At 43.1% G+C, this 25,081-nt stretch overlaps 1 protein-coding gene and 1 long non-coding RNA gene across 15 annotated transcripts in view; one reads left to right on the top strand and one right to left on the bottom strand.

Moving 5' to 3' along the window:
* SEMA6D (semaphorin 6D) overlaps nucleotides 1-16,023 on the top strand; it is a 107,327-nt gene extending 91,304 nt beyond the window's left edge. For all 11 annotated transcript variants that reach the window (XM_063926068.1, XM_063926066.1, XM_063926067.1 and 8 more), the window contains one exon: nucleotides 11,337-16,023. In XM_063926068.1, coding sequence (XP_063782138.1) covers nucleotides 11,337-12,664 — 1,328 coding nt within the window. In that variant the 3' untranslated portion in view covers nucleotides 12,665-16,023. The remainder of the gene's footprint in view (nucleotides 1-11,336) is intronic.
* Nucleotides 1-25,081, bottom strand: part of LOC134932044 (uncharacterized) — an 86,098-nt gene that overhangs the window by 21,071 nt on the left and 39,946 nt on the right. The window lies entirely within an intron of this gene.

Raw genomic sequence — 25,081 nt, 5'->3', positions numbered from 1 at the left:
TAGGTTGTACGTAAATGCATATGCCATTGCTTAGTGTTTCTTGTGTGCACCCATAAGGATTTCTTTTGTAGTGCGCATGTGCAGTTTGACACTTACTGCTTCTAACGTGCATTCTCTCAGCTGCATACCTCTCTGAATCTGGTACTTCGTGTTTAAGAGAATAGAATAATATTTACGCTGTATTTAATTCCCAGGGATAAGCATTCAGCTGCTCTCATCCCTGAGAATCATAGAAAAGCAACATCACAGTTTTTCCAACGCACCTGTATGGGGTGGCCGCGAGGTGTCAGAGGAATGCCGAAACTTTGGCGCCATCATCACTAATTGAATTGCTCCCTATAAGTCTTATGTACTTTATAAATTCATTAAGGGGCCCATTTTCAACAAGTGATAAAATTTGTTGTGAATGCTAAAACTCGTTGCGTATGATAAATGGTGCTCCAGCCAATTGGCTCCCAACTGTCATTTTTCAAATATTTGGCAGTTAGAAGTTGAACACATGATGGTTGGGAGCTGATTGGCTGGAGCACCATTCATCATACGCAATGAGTTTTATGATTTACAATGAGTTTTATAGCTCATTGATAAATGAGCCCCTAAGTATTCACTTCTGCCTTTGTGGTCCAGGACAGACACGTAGGAAGCACAGGTGGACATATCTGCAGTTAGAGATTGTGAGCAGAAGCCCCTTGGACATTTTTGTTGGTCTTAATATTCGATGATGTTCAGATTGTGACCTGGACACTGACTGTCACTCTGTTATGATTTGTTCCCAATCTTTATGTATACAGGATTTATTAATTATTAATGTACTTTTCCTTACAACTCAAAGTGTTGCAAAATATATTTGCCTGACATTCGCATATATATTAAAGTGACAGTATATATCTATATGCAGTAATGGAAATGGGTATGATGTGATGAAAATGTAATGTAAATAAAATAAGCTTGTTTTAGAGGAGACCATCTGCAGTGTTGAAGACATTCGTTTTTTAAACGTTTGGGCCTGATTCAGATATGAACGCAATGCCAATATTCTTAAAGTTGAACGATTATCAGCTGACTGTGCATGCACCATGGTCACACTGCGCATGTACCAAGGTACCTTGGTGATGCCGCTCACAGGCAAGATTTCTTTGCAAAGTGACAATCAGGGACTGTTTGGGGGAGGTAAGAGGAGGTGTTGCCAGAAACACAGAGGTGTCACCAGCCGCTTTCGGGGCCCGTCTCAGCCTACATCTGCGATCCTGAATGCAGAAAATTGCAGCCAGCGTCTCAGTACCTGCGGCCATTCTGCATGAACAGAGAGTTACTTAGATGGTTGATTATCAAAGAATCTGCGACCACTGTTGCGTGTTTGTACGCAGCTTCTGGGATCTGCGAGGCTGTTGGTGAGAGTCCAGGCAGCTGTGGCTTTAGAATATTTTAGCTTGGTAGCTGCTTGACAAAAAAAAACGCAGCTGTGATTGCATTAGCGACCACATTGGAATCAGGCCCTTTGTCGTTTAAAGAGAAAATTGTTTTTTGTTTGGTTCAGCGATGTCACATTGTTAAGCAATATATGGTAATTGCTTTCAGATATGTACTGATTCCTCCACAATACATGCAACAAGCTGCCTGCACAGCGTGCAGTGCTGACCAAACTGTCCAAATCCACATTGTGTGGGCTTATAGCCAATCAAAAGTAGATCAAATTTAACTGATTTTCATTCTGGTATAGTCAAAACAGGGTCACACGATGACATCTACTTGTGTAGGGTTATTGTCTGGAAAGTAAGTGCATACTTTTTCAAATACTTGTTCTTATTTACCAGGGCATAATAAACAATCATCTACTACTCACCAAGTCCTAAAATTGTATAACTGTAATACCATGTGACAAATATCCTGCAACACTTTTACTTTGTCATTCGTATTCAAAAATAAGATTTTAAACCTACCGGTAAATCTTTTTCTCGTAGTCCGTAGAGGATGCTGGGACTCCGTAAGGACCATGGGGATAGACGGGCTCCGCAGGAGACATGGGCACTTTAAGAAAGACTTTGACTCTGGGTGTGCACTGGCTCCTCCCTCTATGCCCCTCCTCCAGACCTCAGTTAGAGAAACTGTGCCCAAAGGAGATGGACAGTACGAGCAAAGGATTTTAGTTAATCCAAGGGCAAGATTCATACCAGCCACACCAATCACACCGTATAACTTGTGTTAAACTAACCAGTTAACAGTATGAAAAACAACATAGTTTCGGTTCAAATCCGATGAAACTATAACATAACCCTTATTTAAGCAATAACTATATACAAGTCTTGCAGAAGTAGTCCGCACTTGGGACGGGCGCCCAGCATCCTCTACAGACTACGAGAAAAAGATTTACCATTTACCAGTAGGTTTAAAATCTTATTTTCTCTAACGTCCTAGAGGATGCTGGGACTCCGTAAGGACCATGGGGATTATACCAAAGCTCCCAAACGGGCGGGAGAGTGCGGATGACTGCAGCACCGATTGAGCAAAGGCAAGGTCCTCCTCAGCCAGGGTATCAAACTTGTAGAACTTAGCAAATGTGTTTGAACCCGACCAAGTAGCAGCTCGGCAAAGCTGTAAAGCCGAGACCCCTCGGGTAGCCGCCCAAGAAGAGCCCACCTTCCTTGTGGAATGGGCTTTTACTGATTTTGGTAACGGCAATCCTGCTGTAGAATGCGCTTGCTGGATCGTGTTACAGATCCAGCGAGCAATAGTCTGCTTTGAAGCAGGGCCGCCAACCTTGTTGGCTGCATACAGGACAAACAGTGCTTCTGTTTTTCTGATCCTAGCCGTTCTGGCCACGTAAATTTTCAAAGCCCTGACCACATCAAGGGACTCGGAATCCTCCAAGTCACGCGTAGCCACAGGCACGACAATAGGTTGGTTCATATGAAAGGATGAGACCACCTTAGGTAGGAATTGAGGACGGGTCTGCAACTCCGCTCTATCCATATGGAAAACCAGATAGGGGCTTTTATGTGATAAAGCTGCCAATTCCGAAACTCACCTAGCCGAAGCCAAGGCTAACAACATGACCACCTTCCACTTCCAAGTGAGATATTTTAACTCCACCGTTTTGAGTGGTTCAAACCAATGTGACTTAAGGAAACTTAACACCACGTTAAGGTCCCAAGACGCCACCGGAGGTACAAAAGTCTGTACTTCAGGTAGAGAGGCCAATTCCTTTTGAAAGAAAATGGATAAGGCCGAAATCTGAACTTTTATGAAGCCTAATTTTAGGCCCAAATTCACTCCAGTTTGCAGGAAGTGAAGGAGACGACCCAGATGGAATTCCTCCGTAGGAGCATTCCTGGCCTCACACCAAGAAACATATTTTCTCCATATTCGGTGATATTGTTTTGATGTCACGTCCTTCCTAGCCTTTATTAGCGTAGGAATGACCTCATCCGGAATACCTTTGTCCGCTAGGATCCGGCGTTCAACCGCCATGCCGTCAAACGCAGCCGCGGTAAGTCTTGGAACAGACAGGGCCCCTGCTGCAGCAGGTCCTGCCTTAGAGGAAGAGGCCACGGATCTTCTGTGAGCAATTCCTGTAGATCCGGATACCAAGTCCTTCGCGGCCAATCTGGAACAATAAGGATTGTTCTCACTCTTCTTTGTCTTATTATTCTGAACGCCTTGGGTATAAGAGGAAGAGGAGGAAACACATAGACCGACCGAAACACCCACGGTGTCACCAGGGCGTCCACAGCTATCGCCTGAGGATCTCTTGACCTGGCTCAAAACCTTTTTAACTTTGTGTTGAGACGGGACGCCATCATGTCTATCTGGGGCAGTTCCCACCGATCTGCGATCTGCGCGAAGACTTCCTGATGAAGTCCCCACTCTTTCGGATGCAGGTCGTGTCTGCTGAGGAAGTCTGCTTCCCAGTTCTCCACTCCCGGAATGAACACTGCTGACAGTGCGCTTACATGATTTTCCGCCGAGCGAAGAATCCTGGTGGCTTCCGCCATTGCCACCCTGCTCCTTGTGCCGCCTTGGCGGTTTACATGAGCTACTGCGGTGACATTGTCCGACTGAATCAGAACTGGTTTGTCGCGAAGTAATGCCTCCGCTTGACGTAGGGCGTTGTATATGGCCCTCAACTCCAGGATGTTGATGTGGAGACAAGTCTCTAGACCCGACCAAAGACCTTGGAAATTTCTTCCCTGTGTGACTGCTCCCCAACCTCGGAGACTTGCGTCTGTGGTCACCAGGATCCAGTCCTGAATGCCGAACCTGCGACCCTCTAGGAGGTGAGCACTCTGCAGCCACCACAGGAGAGACACCCTTGCTCTGGGGGACAGGGTGATCCTCTGATGCATTTGTAGATGTGACCCGGACCACTTGTCCAGTAGGTCCCATTGGAAGGTCCTCGCATGGAACCTACCGAAGGGAATGGCTTCGTACGATGCCACCATTTTCCCTAGGACTCGAGTGCAGTGATGCACTGACACCTGTTTTGGCTTCAATAGGTTCCTGACCAGAGTCATGAGTTCCTGAGATTTTTCCATTGGAAGAAAAACCTTCTTCTGGTTTGTGTCCAGAATCAAGCCCAAGTAGGTCAGACGCGTCGTAGGAACCAGCTGTGACTTCGGGATATTGAGAATCCAGCCGTGTTGCTGTAACACCTTCAAAGACAGAGACACGCTGTCCAGTAACTTCTCCCGAGATCTCGCTTTTATGAGGAGATCGTCCAAGTATGGGATAATTGTGACCCCTCGCTTGCGCAGGAGCACCATCATTTCCGCCATTACCTTGGTGAAAATCCTCGGGGCCGTTGAAAGCCCAAACGGCAACGTCTGAAATTGGTAATGACAATCTTGTACAGCAAATCTCAGGAATGCCTGATGAGGAGGAAATATTGGAACATGAAGGTATGCATCCTTTATGTCCAGGGAAACCATAAAATCCCCCCCTTCCAGGCTGGCGATGACCGCCCTGAGCGATTCCATCTTGAATTTGAACCTTTTCAAGTATAGGTTCAGGGATTTTAAATTCAAAATGGGTCTGACCGAACCGTCCGGTTTCGGAACCACAAACAGGGTTGAGTAATAACCCTTTCCTTTGTGCAGTAGAGGAATCTTGACCACTACCTGTTGAAGATACAATTTTTGTAACCGGCGAGGAGGCACCTCTTCGAATTCCAGCTTGTATCCCTGAGAAACAATTTCTATTGCCCAGGGATCCACCTGTGAATGAACCCAGATGTGGCTGAAAAGTCGAAGACGTGCCCCCACTTGAGCGGAATCCCCCAGGGAAGCCCCAGCGTCATGCGGTGGATTTTGCAGAGGCAGGGGAGGACTTCTGTTCCTGGGAACTAGCTGTGTGCAGCTTTTTTCCTCTGCCCTTACCTCTGGCAAGAAAGGACGATCCTCGTACTCTTTTGCTTTTATTCGAACGAAAGGACTGCATTTGATAATGAGGCGCTTTCTTAGGCTGTGAGGGAACATAAGGCAAAAAAATAGATTTACCTGCCGTAGCTGTGGAGACGAGGTCCGAGAGGCCTTCTCCAAATAACTCCTCACCTTTGTAAGGCAAAGACTTCATATGCCTCTTTGAGTCGGCATCACCCGTCCACTATCGGGTCCATAAGACTCGCCTAGCAGAAACAGACATAGCGTTTATTCTGGAACTTAGCAAACAAATGTCTCTTTGAACATCCCTCATATATAATGCAGCATCTTTTATATGCCCTAGGGTCATTAAAATGGTATCCTTATCTAGGGTCTCAATTTCCGTAGATAAGGAGTCTGTCCATGCTGCGACAGCACTACAAACCCAGGCCGACGCCATTGCCGGTCTAAGAATTGTACCTGAATGTGTGTAAATGGACTTCATGGTAACCTCCTGTCTGCGATCAGCAGCATCCTTGAGGGTAGCCGTATCTTGGGATGGCAGCGCTATCTTCTTTGATAAACGTGTTAAAGCCTTGTCCACCTTAGGAGAAGACTCCCATCGTATCCTATCCGTTTGCGGGAAAGGATACGCCATAAGAATCCTTTTGGGAATCTGCAGCCTCTTGTCTGGAGTTTTCCAAGCCTTTTCGCACAGCTCGCTCAGCTCATACGAGGATGGAAAAGTGACCTCAGGCTTTTTCTCTTTATACATGTGTACCCTCTTGTCAGTGACAGGGGGCTCCTCTGTGATATGCAAAACATCTTTTATTGCAATAATCATATATCGAATGCCCTTAGCCACTTTTGGCTGTAATTTTGCCTCCTCATAGTCGACACTGGAGTCTGAATCCGTGTCGGTATCTGTGTCCATTATTTGGGACAATGTGCGCTTCTGAGACCCGGAAGGTCCCGGTGACACAGGGACAGGCATGGTCTGACTACCTGACTGTTCCCTAGCCTCAGCCTTGTCTAATCTCTTGTGTAATAAATTTACACTAGCACTCAAGACATTCCACATCGCCATCCAGTCCGGTGTCGGCGCTGCCGACGGAGATCTGACATTCATACACTCCCCCTCCTCCTTAGGTGAGCCTTCCACTTCATACATGTCGACACACGCGTACCGACACACCCCACACACACAGGGAAGCTCTTATCTGAAGACAGTTCCCCACCAGGCCCTTTGGAGAGACAGAGAGAGAGTATGCCAGCACACACCCCAGCGCTATATAACCCAGGCAAAACACAGAATGTTTCCCCAGTAGCGCTGAAATAACATGTTTTTCACCAATTATGTGCCCCCCCCCCTCTTGAAAAACCCACTGTCACCTCAGTAAGCAGGGGAGAGTCCGGTGAGCTTCCTCTCAGCGCTGTGCTGTGGAGAAACAATGGCGCTGGTGAGAGCTGAGGGAGAAGCCCCGCCCCCTCGGCAGCGGCCTTCTGTCCCGCTCAAATTATTCAAAAACATGGCGGGGGCTCTTTATATACATGTACAGTGCCCAGCTGTAACATGTATATATGTGTTTATGCCATAATAGAGGTTTATATTGCTGCCCAGGGCGCCCCCCCTGCGCCCTGCACCCTTACAGTGACTGGAGTGTGTGAGGTGTATGGAAGCAATGGCGCACAGCTGCAGTGCTGTGCATTACCTCAGTGAAGATCACAAAGTCTTCTGCCGCCTTTGAAGCCTTCTTACTTCTCATACTCACCCGGCTTCTATCTTCTGGCTCTGCGAGGAGGACGGCGGTGCGGCTCTGGGACGAACTCCAGGGTGAGACCTGTGTTCCGACTCCCTCTGGAGCTAATGGTGTCCAGTAGCCTAAGAAACAGGACCTTGAAACTCAGAGAAGTAGGGCTGTTTCTCTCTCCTCAGTCCCACGATGCAGGGAGTCGGTTTCCAGCAGTGCTCCCTGAAAATAAAAAACCTAATTAAAATACTTTCTTAGCAGGAAACTCAGGAGAGCTCCCTGCAGTGCACCCATCACCTCTGGGCACAGTATCAATCTGAGGTCTGGAGGAGGGGCATAGAGAGAGGAGCCAGTGCACACCCAGAGTCAAAGTCTTTCTTAAAGTGCCCATGTCTCCTGCGGAGCCCGTCTATCCCCATGGTCCTTACGGAGTCCCAGCATCCTCTAGGACGTTAGAGAAAAATAAACAATATAAATATGAAGCCATGTGTAAAAAAAAAAAAACCTTAATACTTTCATATTAATAAAGATGATAATTCCTAGGAGCTCACAGAGAATTCAAATAGCTACTGTACATGCTGGGATCCACAGACCTATGTCAACATGATAACTTTTAAGTTAATGACTTTACTATTACTAACAGAATAACAAGTCTGTCTTTTATAGAATGGTAGACCCGTAAAACAAAACATTACAGTACAGATTGGGTTTGCAAAATTTCATGTGGACAAAACATATTTTCTGAAAATGCCTCTTAACTGACAGGAACAAAGTAGAGTTGTTTGGTCTTCGTATCACCACAAAAACCTCATAAAGTCCATCAAGCCCAATGATACGGGTGGTGGCAAGTTGTCATTGTTTTGCCTTACACCTATTTAGACTACCATATACTACAGGTAGATGTAAGGCACTCTATCCTACAACTAAGGCTTGGCCAAAATTGGATTGCATAACAGAGTAATGATCTTAAATACTCCAGTATATCTACAACTGAAAGGATTAATGCTTTGCAATAGACAGGTCAAAGACCAGGCAAACACGTATTAAGATGCTATTGTTGAATCTTGTGAAAACTGTGCACAAATTAATGTTTTAAATTATCGATGAATTGAAGCAGTGTTGGAAGGTGCAATTTACCAAATTTCCTTAACGAGACTGATAACCACATCCAGAAAAGTTACTGTACATGAGTACAGCTAAAGTTAGTTCCACAAGATTTTGAATCACGAGGCATACATACTTTTTGATATATTTGTTGAATTATGATGACAGAGTGTAATCTGGTATGTGTTATTTGTCACAAGGATAGATTTATCAAATTATAGGACTAGATGAGAACAAGATGATTGGTGTTTTATGTTTTCGTACATAGAAATACAGATTTGAAAGATATTGTACTTCTCAGATGACTAGTTACATATATTTGATGACAAGAAGTAATGATACTCCGTAGCAGTAAATTAGTTCAGGATATGTGGTATCTGGGCTGCCATGAGAAGTGTCAAGCCCTGGTACTAAGGTGGGCGATGCTATGATGTTTAGTGGTGTGGCCACACGTGTTATGTATCACAGACCCCATGAGTAAATGCTGCAGTACCGCTCTGTGGTAGGGTAGCATGCTAATGAGGAGGGCATGGTCACACCATTTAGGGTATGCGGCTGTGCCACCATGGCAGGCACAGGCCCTGGTACATTGTACCCACCCCTTCTCTCTTTCCACCCTTAGTAATATATATTTACATTATACATTTCTACTATAATATATGTTGGAATATGCTGAGAGATTGTTTTATAACACATAGTAATTATATTCTTCCTGATGTCAAAACACCAAAACAAGAAATCTGTATCTTGACAACTAATAAAACCTTCTATAACTTTTCATGTAAACGTAAATATAGAATCAAACCTTATATTAGGCAGTAACGTATACTGTTCTACAACTCCCATAGCAAATTATTTGCTCATTACAAAGTAGTATTTGTTAAAAGTACATTATCACAAAAACAGTACAACTGACAATTAAATTTACCTTAAATGCAATATTATATTGTGCATCGCGGTATTTGTGTACAGCATTGCAGAAAGTCAGGTCAGCCATTACTCCAAATACATGGATACCACCACTCATTATATTGCAACATTTATTTGCTCTGTTTCATACAGCACTTTGAGAATGAGCAACCTCAATCATCAACACATAAATACTTCCATAAGAATTCACAGCCTTTATAGCATGACAGTGTGGATCTTTATGAAGGCAACCCCAGGAGCACCTTCTATTTACACATGTGTGTCTCAAATGGCCCACCCAGCCCACATCAAGAGGCATGTGCAGAAATCTTTAGGAGATTGAGATTAAAGAAGAGTTTAAACATTACACCAAAGTCTAACCTCCTACACAATTAATACCTGCTATTTCAAATGCTTTAATCCCAAAACACAGTTAGAATTAGCCTTTTTTGTGACTCAAATAAGAGTATGGGGACATAAGAACCTCTTTGTTAACAAGTAACTTTTTTATAATAGTGCTTGGAATGCCCCCATAAAAGCACTTCTCCACCAAAGGGACCAAAAAGTGAATATTTCCCCCACGACTCTACAAAGCACATTAAATAACAGCCTCTTCCCCAACTCTTTGACAAGCCCACTGCAGCCTGGTCTGGTGTCCAACATAGCAGGGAGGCCACTCTCATGTCCCCCTAATCCCAGCTGTTCACCGCAGAAGTGATGCCTCAATTAGTGGAGACTTCAAAACAGTATGCTCCCCACCTCCCAGAGGCTACCATTCCTGTGTTGAAAAATGCTGGGTCTCTGCCCACCCATTCCTGACTGTGAGGGCTGGATAATTAACAAGAATTGGACACCTAAAACACCACCTCAGCCATCCTATTATAATGGGCAGCAGATTAGGTGGTTTGACCATTACTAGTTTCTTTTACACGCTATGGCTGTTTGACCAATTCACTTATGACTGTGGGCTGAACATGCACTTATTTAAGGACCATATCTTGCATATTCTTGCACTATGCATGCTCTAGAATATATCATATGCAAGTTCAGGCGATGCAGAGTCATTTGCATTTTAGTTACATCTACCCTTATAACTGAAGAGGCATTATTGGGCATATATATGTCTGTTTCTAGGTGTATTATTTGTACCAGGAATAGGCTGGTGATAATGGTGATGAGGAGCAATCCAAATGTACTGATAGGGGGTGGGTGTACTGAAAAGGCACACACTGGTACAGGTACACATCCGTGCATTCAATATAGGAGCCTATAGATGATATGCATTCACTGTGCATGAGATGATGTGAGTTTGGTACATGTATTATCTGGACATATTTACTATTGCGGTCACTATCGCAGGTATGTTTCGTCACTTACAGGTATACAGTATTTAATTACTATCCAATTTGTTACTGTTGACAATGAACATTTGTTGCCCGGTCTTTAGAGAGCGGTTATTTTGTTATCCCTCAGTAAGGCTTGTACATCCTTGGAATGTAGGACTGCATGGAGTAAATCATTTCTGACCATGTGCTGGCATCTTGGAAACTTTTTAATTTCTGTAAAACTGTCTAAAAGCAAGTCTGGCCTCTAATATAAATGATGTTCCTTCCCTTCTGATTTTCTGCTTGACTTTCCATCAGCGTTATTATGTGGTTGTGCTATTTCATCCTTGACTATGTGTAATCATATCATAACAGCTAAAATCCTATTAAAATAAGAAAACATGGCTGCAAGCACAAGGACCTAGTCCAAATGCCATAAAATCAAGGGCTCACGTCACCGCCTAGAAATGACTTTATATGGTTATTTCCATGGTTTGTTTTTACAAACATTACTTTTAACAGGATCATAATTGTCCCTTAAAATATCTGTGTATACCTTGTATTTCTTCAAGTATTTTATTCAATAAAAGTTCTCAATTTCGCAGTACACAAATTAGTATATTACAGAGCACAAGCCGTACCTAGCACAAAATATAATTGCCGCTATGTTGTAGCTGTCACTCGATTTAATTTTCAAGTTCATCATTCACTCTTTCCAATTTGTTTCCTATCCTGATTGACACTAGGACTGATAGAAAGGAGACGGAGAATGGAATGCAAATGATTCTATTAAGATAAACACATTTAATGAGATGTCACTGTTTTGAAGATAAATTACTTGTTCTAAGTTGCTTAGATATGTCCTGAAATTTGGCTTCTATTTATTTTTACAGGTGTAAGATGGGAAGTACAGTCAGGAGAATCCAACCAAATGGTGCACATGAATGTCCTGATCACGTGTGTCCTGGCTGCATTTGTCCTCGGAGCTTTCATTGCAGGGGTGGTCGTCTATTGTTATCGGGAGATGTTTGCACGGAAATCGAGGAAGATACACAAAGATGCAGAGTCTGCACAATCCTGTACTGACTCAAGTGGAAGTTTTGCCAAACTTAATGGATTGTTTGACAGCCCTGTAAAAGAATATCAGCAAAGCATTGATTCACCCAAGCATTATACAAATATATTGACTAGTAGAAAGGAGTTGGCGCCCAATGGTGAAATGAAGTCCATTATGATGGACAATCAAGGACAGCCACCAGAACTAGCTGCACTTCCAACTCCTGAATCTACACCAGTGCTTCAGCAAAAGAGCCTACATCCCATTAAAAACCAATGGGAAAAGACGCAAAACAACTTCAACATTTCACGCAAAGAAACTCCTCTTAAAAGTCCGCAGTTTTTTCCATCCAGTCCTCCTCCTCACTCACCTCTAGCTCATGGACAAATCCCAAGTGCCGTTGTTCTTCCAAATGCCACCCATGACTATAATACATCTTTTTCAAATTCAAATGCACACAAAGCGGATAAAAAACTTCATAACATTGAGCATTCTTTGGTAAAACAGTCAAGTAAAAGAGATCATCGTCGTTCTGTGGATTCCAGGAACACGTTGAATGACTTTTTAAAACATCTGAATGAGTCTACTGGAAATCCCAAAGGAATGATGGCAGATATTCAAGTCGCTCATCAGAACAGCCACCAGGCTCCACATCAGACATTAATGCTTGATACAATGGGAAACTTGTCAGAAATTCCACCTAAAGTCCCCAATAGGGAAGCATCCTTGTATTCCCCCTCTTCAACTCTTCCAAGAAACAGCCCAACAAAACGTGTGGATGTGCCTTCCACACCAAATGGGCAAATGACATCTTTAGAAATGCAAAGAAGCTATCATAAAAACTCTTCACAGAGACATTCAATATCAGCTCTCCCTAAAACTATGAACTCACCAAATGGTGTTTTGATTTCAAGACAGCCTAGTGTTAATAGAGGTGGTTACATGCCTCCAAGTCCTAATCCAAGGGTGGACTACATCCAAGGAACACCTGTAATTGTCCATCAACAGACTTCCTTATCACGGCAAAGCAGTTACACAGGGCATGGAACTCTTCCTCGTATGGGAATAAAGAGAACACCATCTATAAAACCGGATGTGCCACCAAAACCCTCATTTGCTCCACAAAATACATCAGTTAGACAGCTAAATAAATATAGCTACTGAGACCTGTCATCTTGTTTCAGATGTATATGGTGATGAAACATGGTGTTGTCCTAGAAACTGTCAGGCAGAGACATGGTTGCTTGCTGAACCTGTCCCCATATAAGTGGCCAAAGAAGCTGTCTTTAATTTGTCAGTATCACCTTTTGCCAGAGACAGGAACTGCCGGATATGCTTGTAAGGAACAAAACAAAGGAAAGTGCTGGTCATTTTACTTCTTTTGTTTGGAGCAAAGTGGACATGTAGCACAGTGGGGGCTACTTTACAGTTAAAAAAAAAACTGATACAGTACTAAGATTTAAAATATACTTGAAAAACGGGCTTTCATTTTAAACTGCCGCTGTGTGTAGCCATCCCATTAAATGTGAACATATTAATATGTATGTATTCACCTTGCCTCTTGCACAACTATCAGAAAAGTGTCTCAATTAAAGGTTGCATTTTAGGCAATTTACCTACTATCGTCTCAACACTAAAATATATCATCCGTCATCCGTGGTGTCACTCCATGTGTCACAGTTAATTCTGACGTGTGTGTGTGTGTTTTGTATGTGTGCTTAAGCCATACATACAAACACTTCTGCACGTAAGGATTCTCATTGCAATTTCTATGCTATGATACTGTTTACATTGAGCATGACTGGACAAATAGTTAATATCCTTCCACTAGTATTCTGCTGGTTGTGCAGCTGAGGGGAAACAGCTGTCTCTCCTCTCTGCCTTCCAGGGTAATTGGCTTGGCTGAACATGGTACCTCGTGCAAGAATGTAAAGATTTCTTAGAACTGTTATGCTGCTATTAAAACATTATTGTGTGATTCACTGGACATGCTGGAGAGAATCTATCTTCATGGTTGTTTGCTCTTAGCATTAGTTAATAACTAGTGCTACTTGGCCACTGTGAAATTAATCTCATTCATTTTAACTAGTGTTAAAAGAAACAATGGCTAGGGAACAAAAAAATTATATTTTTTTGTACTTGGAAAAGTAAAGATAATGCAGGTCTCCTTACATGAAACTATTAGTTATACAAGTCTATGGAAACATTGATGGCTGATGGGATGGCATTGGGCATAGCTGTAAGATGCTATACCCAGTGATCATTGCCATCAAGGGTGTTGAATCGCCCAGAGCTATGAACAAACTATGAAGACTGAATAGTAATGGCTTCAGATAGTGGATGAATAGTGATGTATTCTCAGTCCATCTGACATGTGAAGTCAGTATGTTAGGGATCTACAGATACTGTATAAGGTTCAGTCCTACTGTTTCATTGTGAGTACATGTTATTGCTGAGCTTGTTAACACAAGAAGATATTCTAATGGAACACCTTAAACAATAAGCAATTTTAGCCTGTAGACTATATCTGAATCTCTATACATTTCATTTTTGTACTTCTTTTTTTTACTCTATTCTTTAAAAAACAATCTGCACTAATAGCTTTGTGGAGGCAGTGTTAGCTTTTCTTTGAATGTGAGGGGGAAAAAATGTGTGTGTATATATGTTACCAGTGTTTTTAAAAGGGCAGTGGTGGTAAATAATGAAGATAAATAGCATATGTGGTCTATATTTTTCTAATGGTATTCTCTGCTTATAGCAGAACTCAATAGATCTCTCCTTATTAGAAAAGTAAATGGCCACTAAACTTAAATATAAGGTCACCCTTTATGAAATGGCATCTGGTAACAGTTATAAATATCTATGCAAAAGTTTACAGTGTATACACTTTTTGGTGACTAGCTAAGTGTGTCCATTATTAGATATACCTACAAAGTACTCCATTATCATTAAAAGCCTTATTTCAAAGTATTTTGGGCTGTAATAAATCCTGGTAAACCTTTTGCATGTATGTTTGTGAATGTTATTTGTAGCTCTTTCATATAAAACTTCTTTTCGTTTTAGGATTAATAGTCCTTGAAATGGCTAGTATTTTGGATGAAAAGATTCAATGCTTTTTAATACCGGGGAGGCTGTGTAAACCTAGAGAATATAAAAGTTCATGTGTCCGGAACATAACTAAGAGTGAAACCAACGCATTCAGAGCCTTTAGGCAGCGCATACAGCCTCTCAAACTCCTACAGAAGTAAAAAATGACACAACTGCTATGTAACATAAAAATAATATACAGTAGTTGTGTACATTATGGCCACGCTGCCCAGAATGAAATAAAGAATTTTACATTAGTGCAATTACAGTACTTGTATTTCATGTACGAGTGATTTTTGGGTCATGCAGGTAATGACAATATTCTGTAAATATGTGTGAGGGTAGCCGAATCTGTGCATTTTGTGCCTTATTCATAAAAATACAATTTACTATAGTATGTCAAGTGTCTCATTATAGCACACTATTTTTTTTCTGGGTGTCCGAAACCTTAGGAAGAAACCCTGTTAATTAATAGGATGAACACCAGTTGGAGTTGCTTCCATATTTACTAAGACAGACTTTCTGCTACAGAACATTAAGGGATCAAGATCAAGCAAATTCTAAATGACCATAAAGATTTAGAAGCTAATGCAGCACCTGCTAGAATTGTGTTGTACTGTTTACAAGTACCTCTCATTGACTGATGTTTAACACAGATGTCTTATCATTTTAAAGATCCACAGAAATATAATAAACGTTATGGAGTATAACGTAGACTGTTTTGATAGCAGAGGTTGCATTTGTTTTAGTATTATACAAAACAGAACCTGATTTAAATGATGTCTAATTAGATTATATTTTATACACAGAAGGGAAACAGAACTCATTGTTTCACTATTTTCTTTTTCTTTTTTTGTATAAAATGTATCTATTAAAAAACATATGTTAAACTGTATTTCTCGTGGCCAAAGCTGAGAACTCTAATTTTTAGATTTATTTTTTTGGGGAGGGGGAGGGAGACATAATTTAATTAATACCAGTTATGCAATTTATGTCAACGTTATCATTCATTTTAAAGTGAAAATGCTGATGTGTTTTCATGTGTAAGATTGTGGTGTGAGCGCACTAGAGATTGAACAGCCAAACCACAAAATTTGTTAATCTGGATAACATTGTACTGCCTTGTAGACTGTAATGTGAGTTCTATCAGTATTTATGTTGATGTTTCTAACATTCAATCTAGGCTAAAAATTCTTTTAATAAAAAGTGCTTTATCCATTTGTGCAAAAGTTTAAAAAAAATTAGATTGTATCTTTTTTTTATATTTGTCCAGCATATAAAAGTAACCATTGAAATAAGTTGCTCTCTCCTGTTCTGTAGAGTACTTTAACGTGTAGATATCTTGTAAAGTTGTATTGTGAATGTGTAAATAATTCTGTACTTTTGGGTTTTTAACACAGCATGTAAAGTTAAAATAAAATACTCAAGTGAAATAATGATTTTTGGATCTTAAATTAATTATGTTTGGAACAGAAAAATATAGACAGAAGGCAGGCAGTCACAAGACTTTCATTATATTTAAGTTTTGTCTTATTTGTGACATGTCAACATTTGGGTACTTTTTTTTTTATCATTCTAAGCTTTAAAAAACTGCCATATAGTAAGTCGTTATTTGAACAGGAAACTGAATCTGTGAATGCCTTACATATGGAACTTCTCTCCTCTGTGTTGAGGCACCATGGCCGGTTCTAGCCCTTGTGGCGCCCCAGGCAAATATAGGGGCGTGGCTTCATACAGGGGCGTGGTCAGTTACGCCCCCTGTAGAGTTGTGCCCCATGTAGCGTTTTGCCCCCATTTGTGCCCCCTGTAGAGTAGCGCCGCTTAAAAAAAATTAATACTTACTATCCCCGCTCCTGATTCCCGACCGCTGCTGACCTCCGCCGTGCCGCTCCTCGGATCTATGGGAGAGACGTCATGACGTCTCTCCCATAGCACAGCATAGACACTAGAGGTAAATTATGACCCATAGCGTCTATGTGCCAGTCCCACAATGCTGTGCGGTGCACGATGATGTCATCGCGCATGCACAGCAAAGGTCCTCTACACGAAGGGAAACTAGACGGGTAGCGTCTACCCGTCTAGTTTCCTTCACAGCGCAGCACAGCACCGGGGGGCACTGACCAACACTAGCGGATCTTGCCATGGCGCGGCGCCCTCCGGACGGCGCAGGAGCCCTCCGGAAGGCGGCACCCCGGGCAAAGTCCCATGTGCCCGTGGCAAGATCCGCTACTGTGGGAACCTCATCTCTTCATTCATTATTTGTAAGTGTCTTTAAGTATTATAACAAAGGTGGCTTGATCTAGTTACAGAAATAAATATATTTCAAATATTTATTAAGTACAGGGACAATGCTTGAATTAATGTTGGATGTATATAATGATGGATATACTGTAAGTAAAATGTGACAGAGGTGCTGCTTGGTACTGCCACCTGAAGTAGTAGTGAGAGCCACATTAATGCTGTATAAGGCCCCAAGCAGATAGCCAGGTTTGGAGTGATGACGTTCATCTCAGCAGTGGCATCCCATTTTCATCATTCCAGTATTGCCTAATATTGATTATACCGCCATTTATCCTGTTACGGCATCATTGATTATGTATATTTGACATTGGCAGTGATCCCCGTGTGACTAGCACCATCATTGCTTGCATGTTACGGCAGCACTGTGCCAGATTATACAAGCGCTGCCTATATATTAATTATACCATTAAGGTGAAATTCTTGTCAGTCTTGTCAAAGCAGCCAACAACACTATGATCACACATTTGCACCAGCCCTATACCTGGTGCAAGAAAGCCATTATAAAGCAGATGTATCTCTGCACATGACTGAATAGCCCACAATTCCACCTACACACCCTAGGAACACAGCCTGTTGTCACCCTGTTACATCCATATAGGAGAGATGCAGGTGAGCTGTGTTCAACTCTGAATCTCCGGTAGTTTAAAGTTGAATATGCTCAGCTCAGAAGCAAGCGCAGTGCGAAAAGTTGCAAGATCATCTACAAAATGGGCTTGAATAAGGCTCATAGTCTAGACCAGTGATTCTCAAATAGATGTAGCGACACCGTAGTCTATCATGGAGAGGAAGCAGCAGACTCAATAGGACTAAGAGGAAATTAAGGGTAAGTAACTATAATATAGTAAAAGGGGAGGGGTTTCATAAGGTAAAAATGCTGGGAGTCTGTGCTTTTGGTGGGTATGGTGAGATGGGCGGGTTGAGGGTAAGAGTCTGTTCTTTTTTTATGGGTATGGATGAGGGGAGTTAGGGGTATTATGGGTGTTTTATGGGGTTGGGTACGAAATACCAGCGGTCAGGATCCCGACAGCATAATCCTAATGAATCCCAGTGAGTATTCTAGCCCTAACCCACCCCTTCTGCGACCTAACCCTAACTAGCCATCCCCTTTGGCAGCCTAACCCTAACTGACTCCCTAGTGCAGAGATTTTCAACCTTTTACAACTCGCGGCACACTGAACAAGATATAAATATTGCCAAGGCACATTCAAATATATTGGTGATGCATGATGCAGTTGTGGGTCCTAGGATTCATGTCGCAGCTTCTCCATAGGTAACACCTGAGCGCATCTGAGAAAGCCAGAAGAGCCCAACATTGCCCGGGCCCAAAATGAGAACTGGCTCTGCAACCGCTAAACCCACCAGTATTGATCGTTCCAGGGCCTCAGTAGAGGCAAAACACTGACAGGCCTGGCTGTGCTTCTGTGGCGGCACACCTGGAGACTGCTCAGGGCACACTAGTGTGCCATGGCACAGTGGTTGAAAAACACTGCCCTAGTGCCTAAACCTAACCGGAAAACTAACCCTAATACCATCTGGATCCATTCTGACTGCATCCCGTTTTATGTAAAGAACTTATGAGTGTGGGCAGCAAAGTTAATTAATTTATATATTCAAATTTTGTGTCACGTATGTAATAGTCACTCTTCAGCATGTCATGACTTAAAAAAAAAGTTTGAGATCCACTGGTCTACATGTATTACCTATTACATTTGTCTGCATTGAGTTCACTCCTCATTTGGTCCAAGTCCTTATCTTAGGTTTAATAATCATACCTTGCATAGTTTCCTCTGCAAATATTGACACCATTCTTAGACTTTCTACAAGATCATTATTGCAGGGAATCACTTTAATGCAATCTGAACATTCCATTTCTAACAATGGTCTGTCTGCTTCCTATCGCTCACACATCTACTATGTACATATTTGCTTCTCTAGTCCCAAAGCTTTTATCTTACGTCCTAGAGATAAGCAGAGGTGCAAAGTACCTGCAATAAAGTGTAATAATTCCACTGTTGATGTGCCATTCTGTGGAAAGACATTCCTCACTGTGGGGATGATGATGAGTTGGGGAAAAAGCAAAGAACAGCAAGTAACTCTGCACCTTGGTAAAATCTTGCTGTACTGCAGGTGGGGCAGAGGTAACACGTGCAGAGAGATTTAGATTTGAGAGCAATGTGTCCAAATTAAAATTTCAATTGTGTAAAAATAAAGCTGCCCAGCATCCGTGGGCATGCGTGAGCCAGTGTCACTTCTGTGCTGGGATGCGGCCACTGCAGGGAGTCCCCACCGGCAGGGGTGGATTTAGGGGTAAGGGAGTAACAACCGCCTCCAGCCTGCCTAATTTTATTATTTGTATTGATTTGTTACAAGCCCTCATTTGATGATACATAATCTAATAAAATAATAATAAAAAAGCCACTAACTATGAAATGTTTTATTTTTAATTATGTATACAGTACATATTTACTAAGTGCGACAGCTTACAGGGGCAGTATGTGCATATCCTACCGGTTTATACCTTACTTCATTCAAGATGGCATATTGGGCCCTTATTCAGGTTAGATCGTTGGTGCAATGCAAATGCATATTCCCAAATTTCTGGCCAGTGCACACGCGCAGGACTTGTTCTGCGCGTACGCAGCCCAGGATATGCGATCGCAGCCCAGGAGATGCTGTTGACAGGCAGAGGCGTTTGCAGGGAGGTCGGGTCGGCGACGCGGCATTGTGGTTGCGTGGCATCGGAAATACAGATGGGTCTGGCCCGTTTTCGGGGCGGCCACGTGACGTCACACACATCCATTGCAAAGAAAAAAATGTCCGCACTGCGCCTGCCTTCGCAGCCAGGAGCTACCCTTGTTTTGCGGGGTCTGCGATGTGATCACAACTGAATTGCTGGCTGCCATTAGCATGCTGGGCGGCCTTTCCTTGTGCTGAGCGGCCCCCAGCATGAGATTCTCACCGGTTGCAGTTTTGCTAAATTAGCGAAACTGCAGCTGAAGCTGAATAAGGTCCTTGGTACAGTACAGTGGAAATATTTTGCCGTTACTGGTACTTTTTGGGCTGACGTTAACAATACAAGCATCCAAGTGCCACCCCCAAACAAGTGCCACCCCTAGGCACATGCCACACGTGACATGGGAAATTCCCCACTGCCCAACTGTTGTCTGGACCAAAGTCATTTCTTTTTGGTGTGCACTACACCTACAGCTACTCAGTACTAGTAGGGCTCGTCCTATGCATTGTGTGTGCATATGTGAGGATGAGCCCCACATGCAGGCCCGATGCTACCCGCTCAGCAAAGGGATGCAAAGCAGGTAGGCACTAGGCTGGGAGAGGTGCACTCCCTGCTCTGCATCCCTGTGCTGCGCCTGGCCTCCCTGCTGCTGCAGCTGCTGTGCCTGTCACACCGTTTGACAGGCAGCGGCGCCGGCAGCTTGAAGCTCCCCTCTAGCCCTTTGCAGTGCCCGTCCGTGTCCTGGCCGGAAAGGGGCTGGGGCTTCACTGCGCCAAGGGGTGGGGCTACACAGGACCATGCTGCAGGAGGAGGACAGAAACTGCTGCAGATCCATCCAGATTCCAGCCAGCCAAATGGTATGTTGAAGGAGAGTGAGAAAGTGTGTGTGTGTGTGTGTGTGTGTCTGTTTGTATGTATGTGTGTGTGTATCTACAGTATGTGTGTATATCTATGTGTATGTGTATCTACAGTATGTGTGTGTGTGTATCTATGTGTATGTATGTATGTATCTGTGTGTGGGAGGGGGGGCATAATTTGTAAAAAAAAAGGCACTTCTGAGGGCATTACATAGGCGTGCGCTCGGGAGGTTTCTGTCCTCCCTGAGTTCGCCTAATCATGTCCGGTCCCCACCTCACAGTGCCGATCGAAACTCCCTGCGCCCAAGCCCGCACCCGTCCATTCTAAATTTGGTGTAGGCTGCCAGCCAATCAGAGTTCGTGGACTGGCCGCGGCGGCTCTTGATTGGCTGCCGGACAGCAAGCTTTGATAGGCTGACTGCTGGCGCCATGTTTCAAATGGCCGCCGCTACAGGAAGGCTTCTGTCAGTGAGGAGCGAGATTTAGGAGAGACGCTCCTCCCCTCACACAGAACAAGAAGCCGCAGCGAGCCAGTAACAGCAGCGGTGGTGAGCACTATTGGGGGGATTATCTGTATCTTGCACCTCTTTGGGGGGGGGGGAACACAATCTGTATCTGACAACGCTGGGGCCATACTGTGTTGCGTAATGTGAATTTCTGCTCATACTGTGTTCCTTTATGTGAATTTCAGCTTATACCGTGTTGCGTAATGTGAATTTCGTCTCATACTGTATTGCGTAATGTGAATTTCTGCTCATACTGTGTGCCTTAATGTGAATTTCAGCTTATATCGTGTTGCATAATGTGAATTTTGGATCATACTGTGTGGCGTAATGTGAATTTCTGCTCCTACTGTATATATGGAAAGAACCAGCGCTATTAAATACATTTAAAATAAATATGTGATGATGCTAGACAGTATGTATGAAGTAAAAAAATATTTTTAATTAACTTCATACATACCGTCTAGCATCATCACATATTTATTTTAAATATATATAATAGCGCTGGAGAGCATGGGGACATGTGTGACAAATGCTGGTGTCCTGTGTAAGAGGAGTCTGATGGTATAGAAAGAGCCCAATGTGGCTCTGACGTCACGTGTGTAAATTTAAAACTTTACTTCTGTTGTATTAAAACTGAAATGTTCTGCCCCCTAAATCGCCCATACTTTACAGATTGTCCCACTCAAAACAGGGTGTAGATGACGGGGGTGCAAGGGGTGTGGGCTGTGTGTGTGTGGTGGGAATGCACCTCGGCCGACCACTCGCTCGTTCCGCCACTTGGTCAGGGATAGGTTGCAGAAGTGTAAGCAGCGATAGGGTGCAGCGGCAGCTAGGGCTCAGGGTTATGCTGTAGCAGACAGTCAGTACCGGCTGGTTTCATTTTATTTCTCTGGGGTGTATTATATCTACATTATCATTAGGAACTAGAGAGAAATTAGATTAAGCCATGTGATTTTACTGAGAGAATGTAAAATACTGCTAGACACGCCCCTACTGCGGTGCACCCCCTAATAAAATTAGCTGTGCACGCCTATGGGGCATTATAAATAACCGGCGCTACTACAGCAGCTATTATGCATACAACCGTCGCTACTACAGGGGCTTTTATGTGTATAACCGGCGCTACTACAGGGGCTATTATGCGTATAACTTGTGCTACTACAGGGGCTATTATGTGTATAAACCACTAGTATGCGCAGGGTAATGTGAATAAGATTGTGCTGCTGTGTGGCGTCATTTGGAATGGGGGTACTATTGTGTGGCCACTCCCCTTCCTTGTGAGATCACACCCCTTTTTGCAGCACGCTGTCCCTTGCCCACATGTCTTCTGTAACAAAGGGGTTACAAGTCTCCACCACTGGTCTTGTGCTATATTAGTGCTATTTAACATGAAACTAGACAATATACTTGAAAACAACTATCACAATAAATAAATAAATTCCAGTACTGCCATTATTTTCTTGAAACTCTCCCGCCGTTTTAGATTTCCTTTTTAAGCTACTTTTCTAATGCGATGTTAAGATGCATTAGCGCTCATTTAATTCCATTTGCATGCCCCATATAAACGTCAATATGTGGATTTTCTGTGGTTTTTATTAAAGTCATAAATATCTAATTTGCAGCTACGTATCATACATCACTAGGCTCAGGCGACTAGAACATAATTAGCTGCAGGCTCACAGCTAAGCACACTGCTGTGGTTGGAGAACCTTGCATATTACTCTGATGTATGTCATAATTCTCTCCCATCTTTTACTGTGCCTCTGCAAATGCACAACTAAAATATGGACAAGTACAAAGCAATATGTTTTATTTAAAAATAGTTCTGAAAACAGTCTATTACCCTGTGTCAGAAGGCTGATAAATAAGAGTAACAGCAGCACCGTGCGAAATGTACTGCAGAACACTGCGTCTCAAATACACAACTTCATGGACACACCTGTACAGATCGGTTTCAAAGGCATTGTGATCTCTTCCTGCCCCACTGTCATTCAGATGCAGGCAGTGCTGAGCCTACTCATTTTCAGTAGCCTTAGGAAGAAACTGTCAGAGGGAAAAAGTGGAACAGACATTCAGTAATAGGTAGCGATCTGTCAAGCTGTGTAGGGTTAGCATGAAATTACCAGCTTATGCTCCTGCAATTCATGAAAAAGAAACGGTCATTGTTAGCACACAACATTCCTATTCACCAACAATGTAGCAATGTTATATTAATGTGTCATTGATTGAGATTAATCTGTATTATCTATCTGCAATCTATTAATTGTTAAAGAGGCAAAGCTATTTTCCTATGTGTGCTTTCTACTTATACAGTGTGTTCTTAGCTGCATACTCTAAAGGAGGGTACAGACGGAGAGATCGTGCTTAAATTCTAAGCAATCTGATGGATCTCTCCGTGTGTATGCCCATAGCGATAGCAATACACGGCCCCGCATGTCGCTATCTCTGACTCAAGATTTGGCATGCATGCCAAATCTAGTAGATCGTTTACTTCACTGCTCTGTGAAGTGAGCGCCCCCCCACTGTCACCCCGCTTCGCTCAGCACACATCGCAATATAACATGTGCAGAGAGAGTTATAGGCCCTACAAACTGGCCGACAGCACTCAAAGATATGAATGATCTCGTTCATTAATGAACGAGATACCATTCATATCTTTGAGTGTGGAGGCACCAGCGATAAACGATGCGCGTCCCCGTGCTCGTTCATCGCTGGTGCACCGTCGGCTGTGCATGCAGGCCAATATGGACGATCTCATCCATATTTGCCTGCACTTCAGTGGAGCCAGGTGACGGGGTGAGTGAAGAAACTTCACTCCCCCCGTCACTGCCCTCCCGCCGCCGGGTCGCCCGTCGGCCGTATCCGCCGTCGGGCAGCACGGCGGCGGATCTTTATATGTGTAGGGCCGATTAGATATGGGTGGGGTGTCTAAGGCACCCCTGCAAGTATCCTGAGGAACTGTCATACAGTATTGTCCTCAACTGTTTCATTATTAACAACTGTCATTCTTAGGGTATGATGCCTCTAATTGAATCTTCTCCTTATGTAGCTAGGTAAAAACAATCCGAATAAGACGTTTTCGCACAGCGGGCAATCAGATCTAAACTGCGCATGTATATGCACCGCAATGCGCAAGCGCGACAGACCATAGCAACAGGGATCGCCGGTCAGCGACGGGGTGGTCTGAAAATTACGAACCAACTGGTGATCGCAAGGTGATTGACAGGAAGAGGCCGTTTGTGGGTGGCAACTGACTGTTTCCAGGGAGTTTCCGGAAAAAATGCAGACGGGACCCGGCATTTTGAAGGAGGGTTTCTGACGTCACTTCCGGCCCCGATCATCGCAACGGCTGAGTAAGTCCTGGGCAGTGCAGAGACTGCACAAACTTATGTTTGTGCAGCTCTGCCAATGAATGCGATCACACACCTGCAAAAAGGTAATACCCTACCCTGTAGGCGGCGACTAACTGGTCACAGGAATGCAAAAAACTCACCCTAGCGATCAGGTCTTAATTAGGCCCTATATTTCTTAATGTTTTCCTAAGTAAAGGAAAAACTTCTTTGTTTAAAGTCCTCTACTCAAAGGGAAACAGAACTGCTTAAGTCTACTGTGGACATTGAACCAGAAGCACCAAATAGTATTATTCTCTTCTTGAGCTATTGTGCAGATTGGCATACTAGTTACTTTACTTGCTGGAACATACAAGGAACAATGACAAGAACCTTTTATTTACTTCTCCTTCAGTGTGTAGAATTTGTTTAAATTAGATCATTTTTAAAATGTAATTTATCTGAAGATGATTAGCCAGTAACCTGTTTTCGCTTTTGGTAGGAACTTGACCAATGGTCCTACTTGAGATTTTGGCTGAAGCTGTGTGGCAAGCTACTAAGTGCAGCTATCTCAGCATAGCAGGTGCTAAAAATCCACAAAACAATCAGTGGCTAGTGGCTGAGTCATTTGGACAAGACTAATAGTGACAGCAACATTTGCAATTTTTCATATTTGTGGAGTTTTAAGTAATACACTAATAACCTGTGCGCAAAATAATGTTGTGTTTACAGAGTTTGAACAATAATAAGACTTTGAGCATTCTTCC

The sequence above is a fragment of the Pseudophryne corroboree genome, chromosome 6 (assembly GCF_028390025.1).
Source record: "Pseudophryne corroboree isolate aPseCor3 chromosome 6, aPseCor3.hap2, whole genome shotgun sequence".
In the NCBI taxonomy this organism is placed as follows: domain Eukaryota; kingdom Metazoa; phylum Chordata; class Amphibia; order Anura; family Myobatrachidae; genus Pseudophryne; species Pseudophryne corroboree.
The sequence above is the reverse complement of the archived record's forward strand: the minus strand, read 5'-3'. Positions and strand labels throughout refer to the sequence as shown.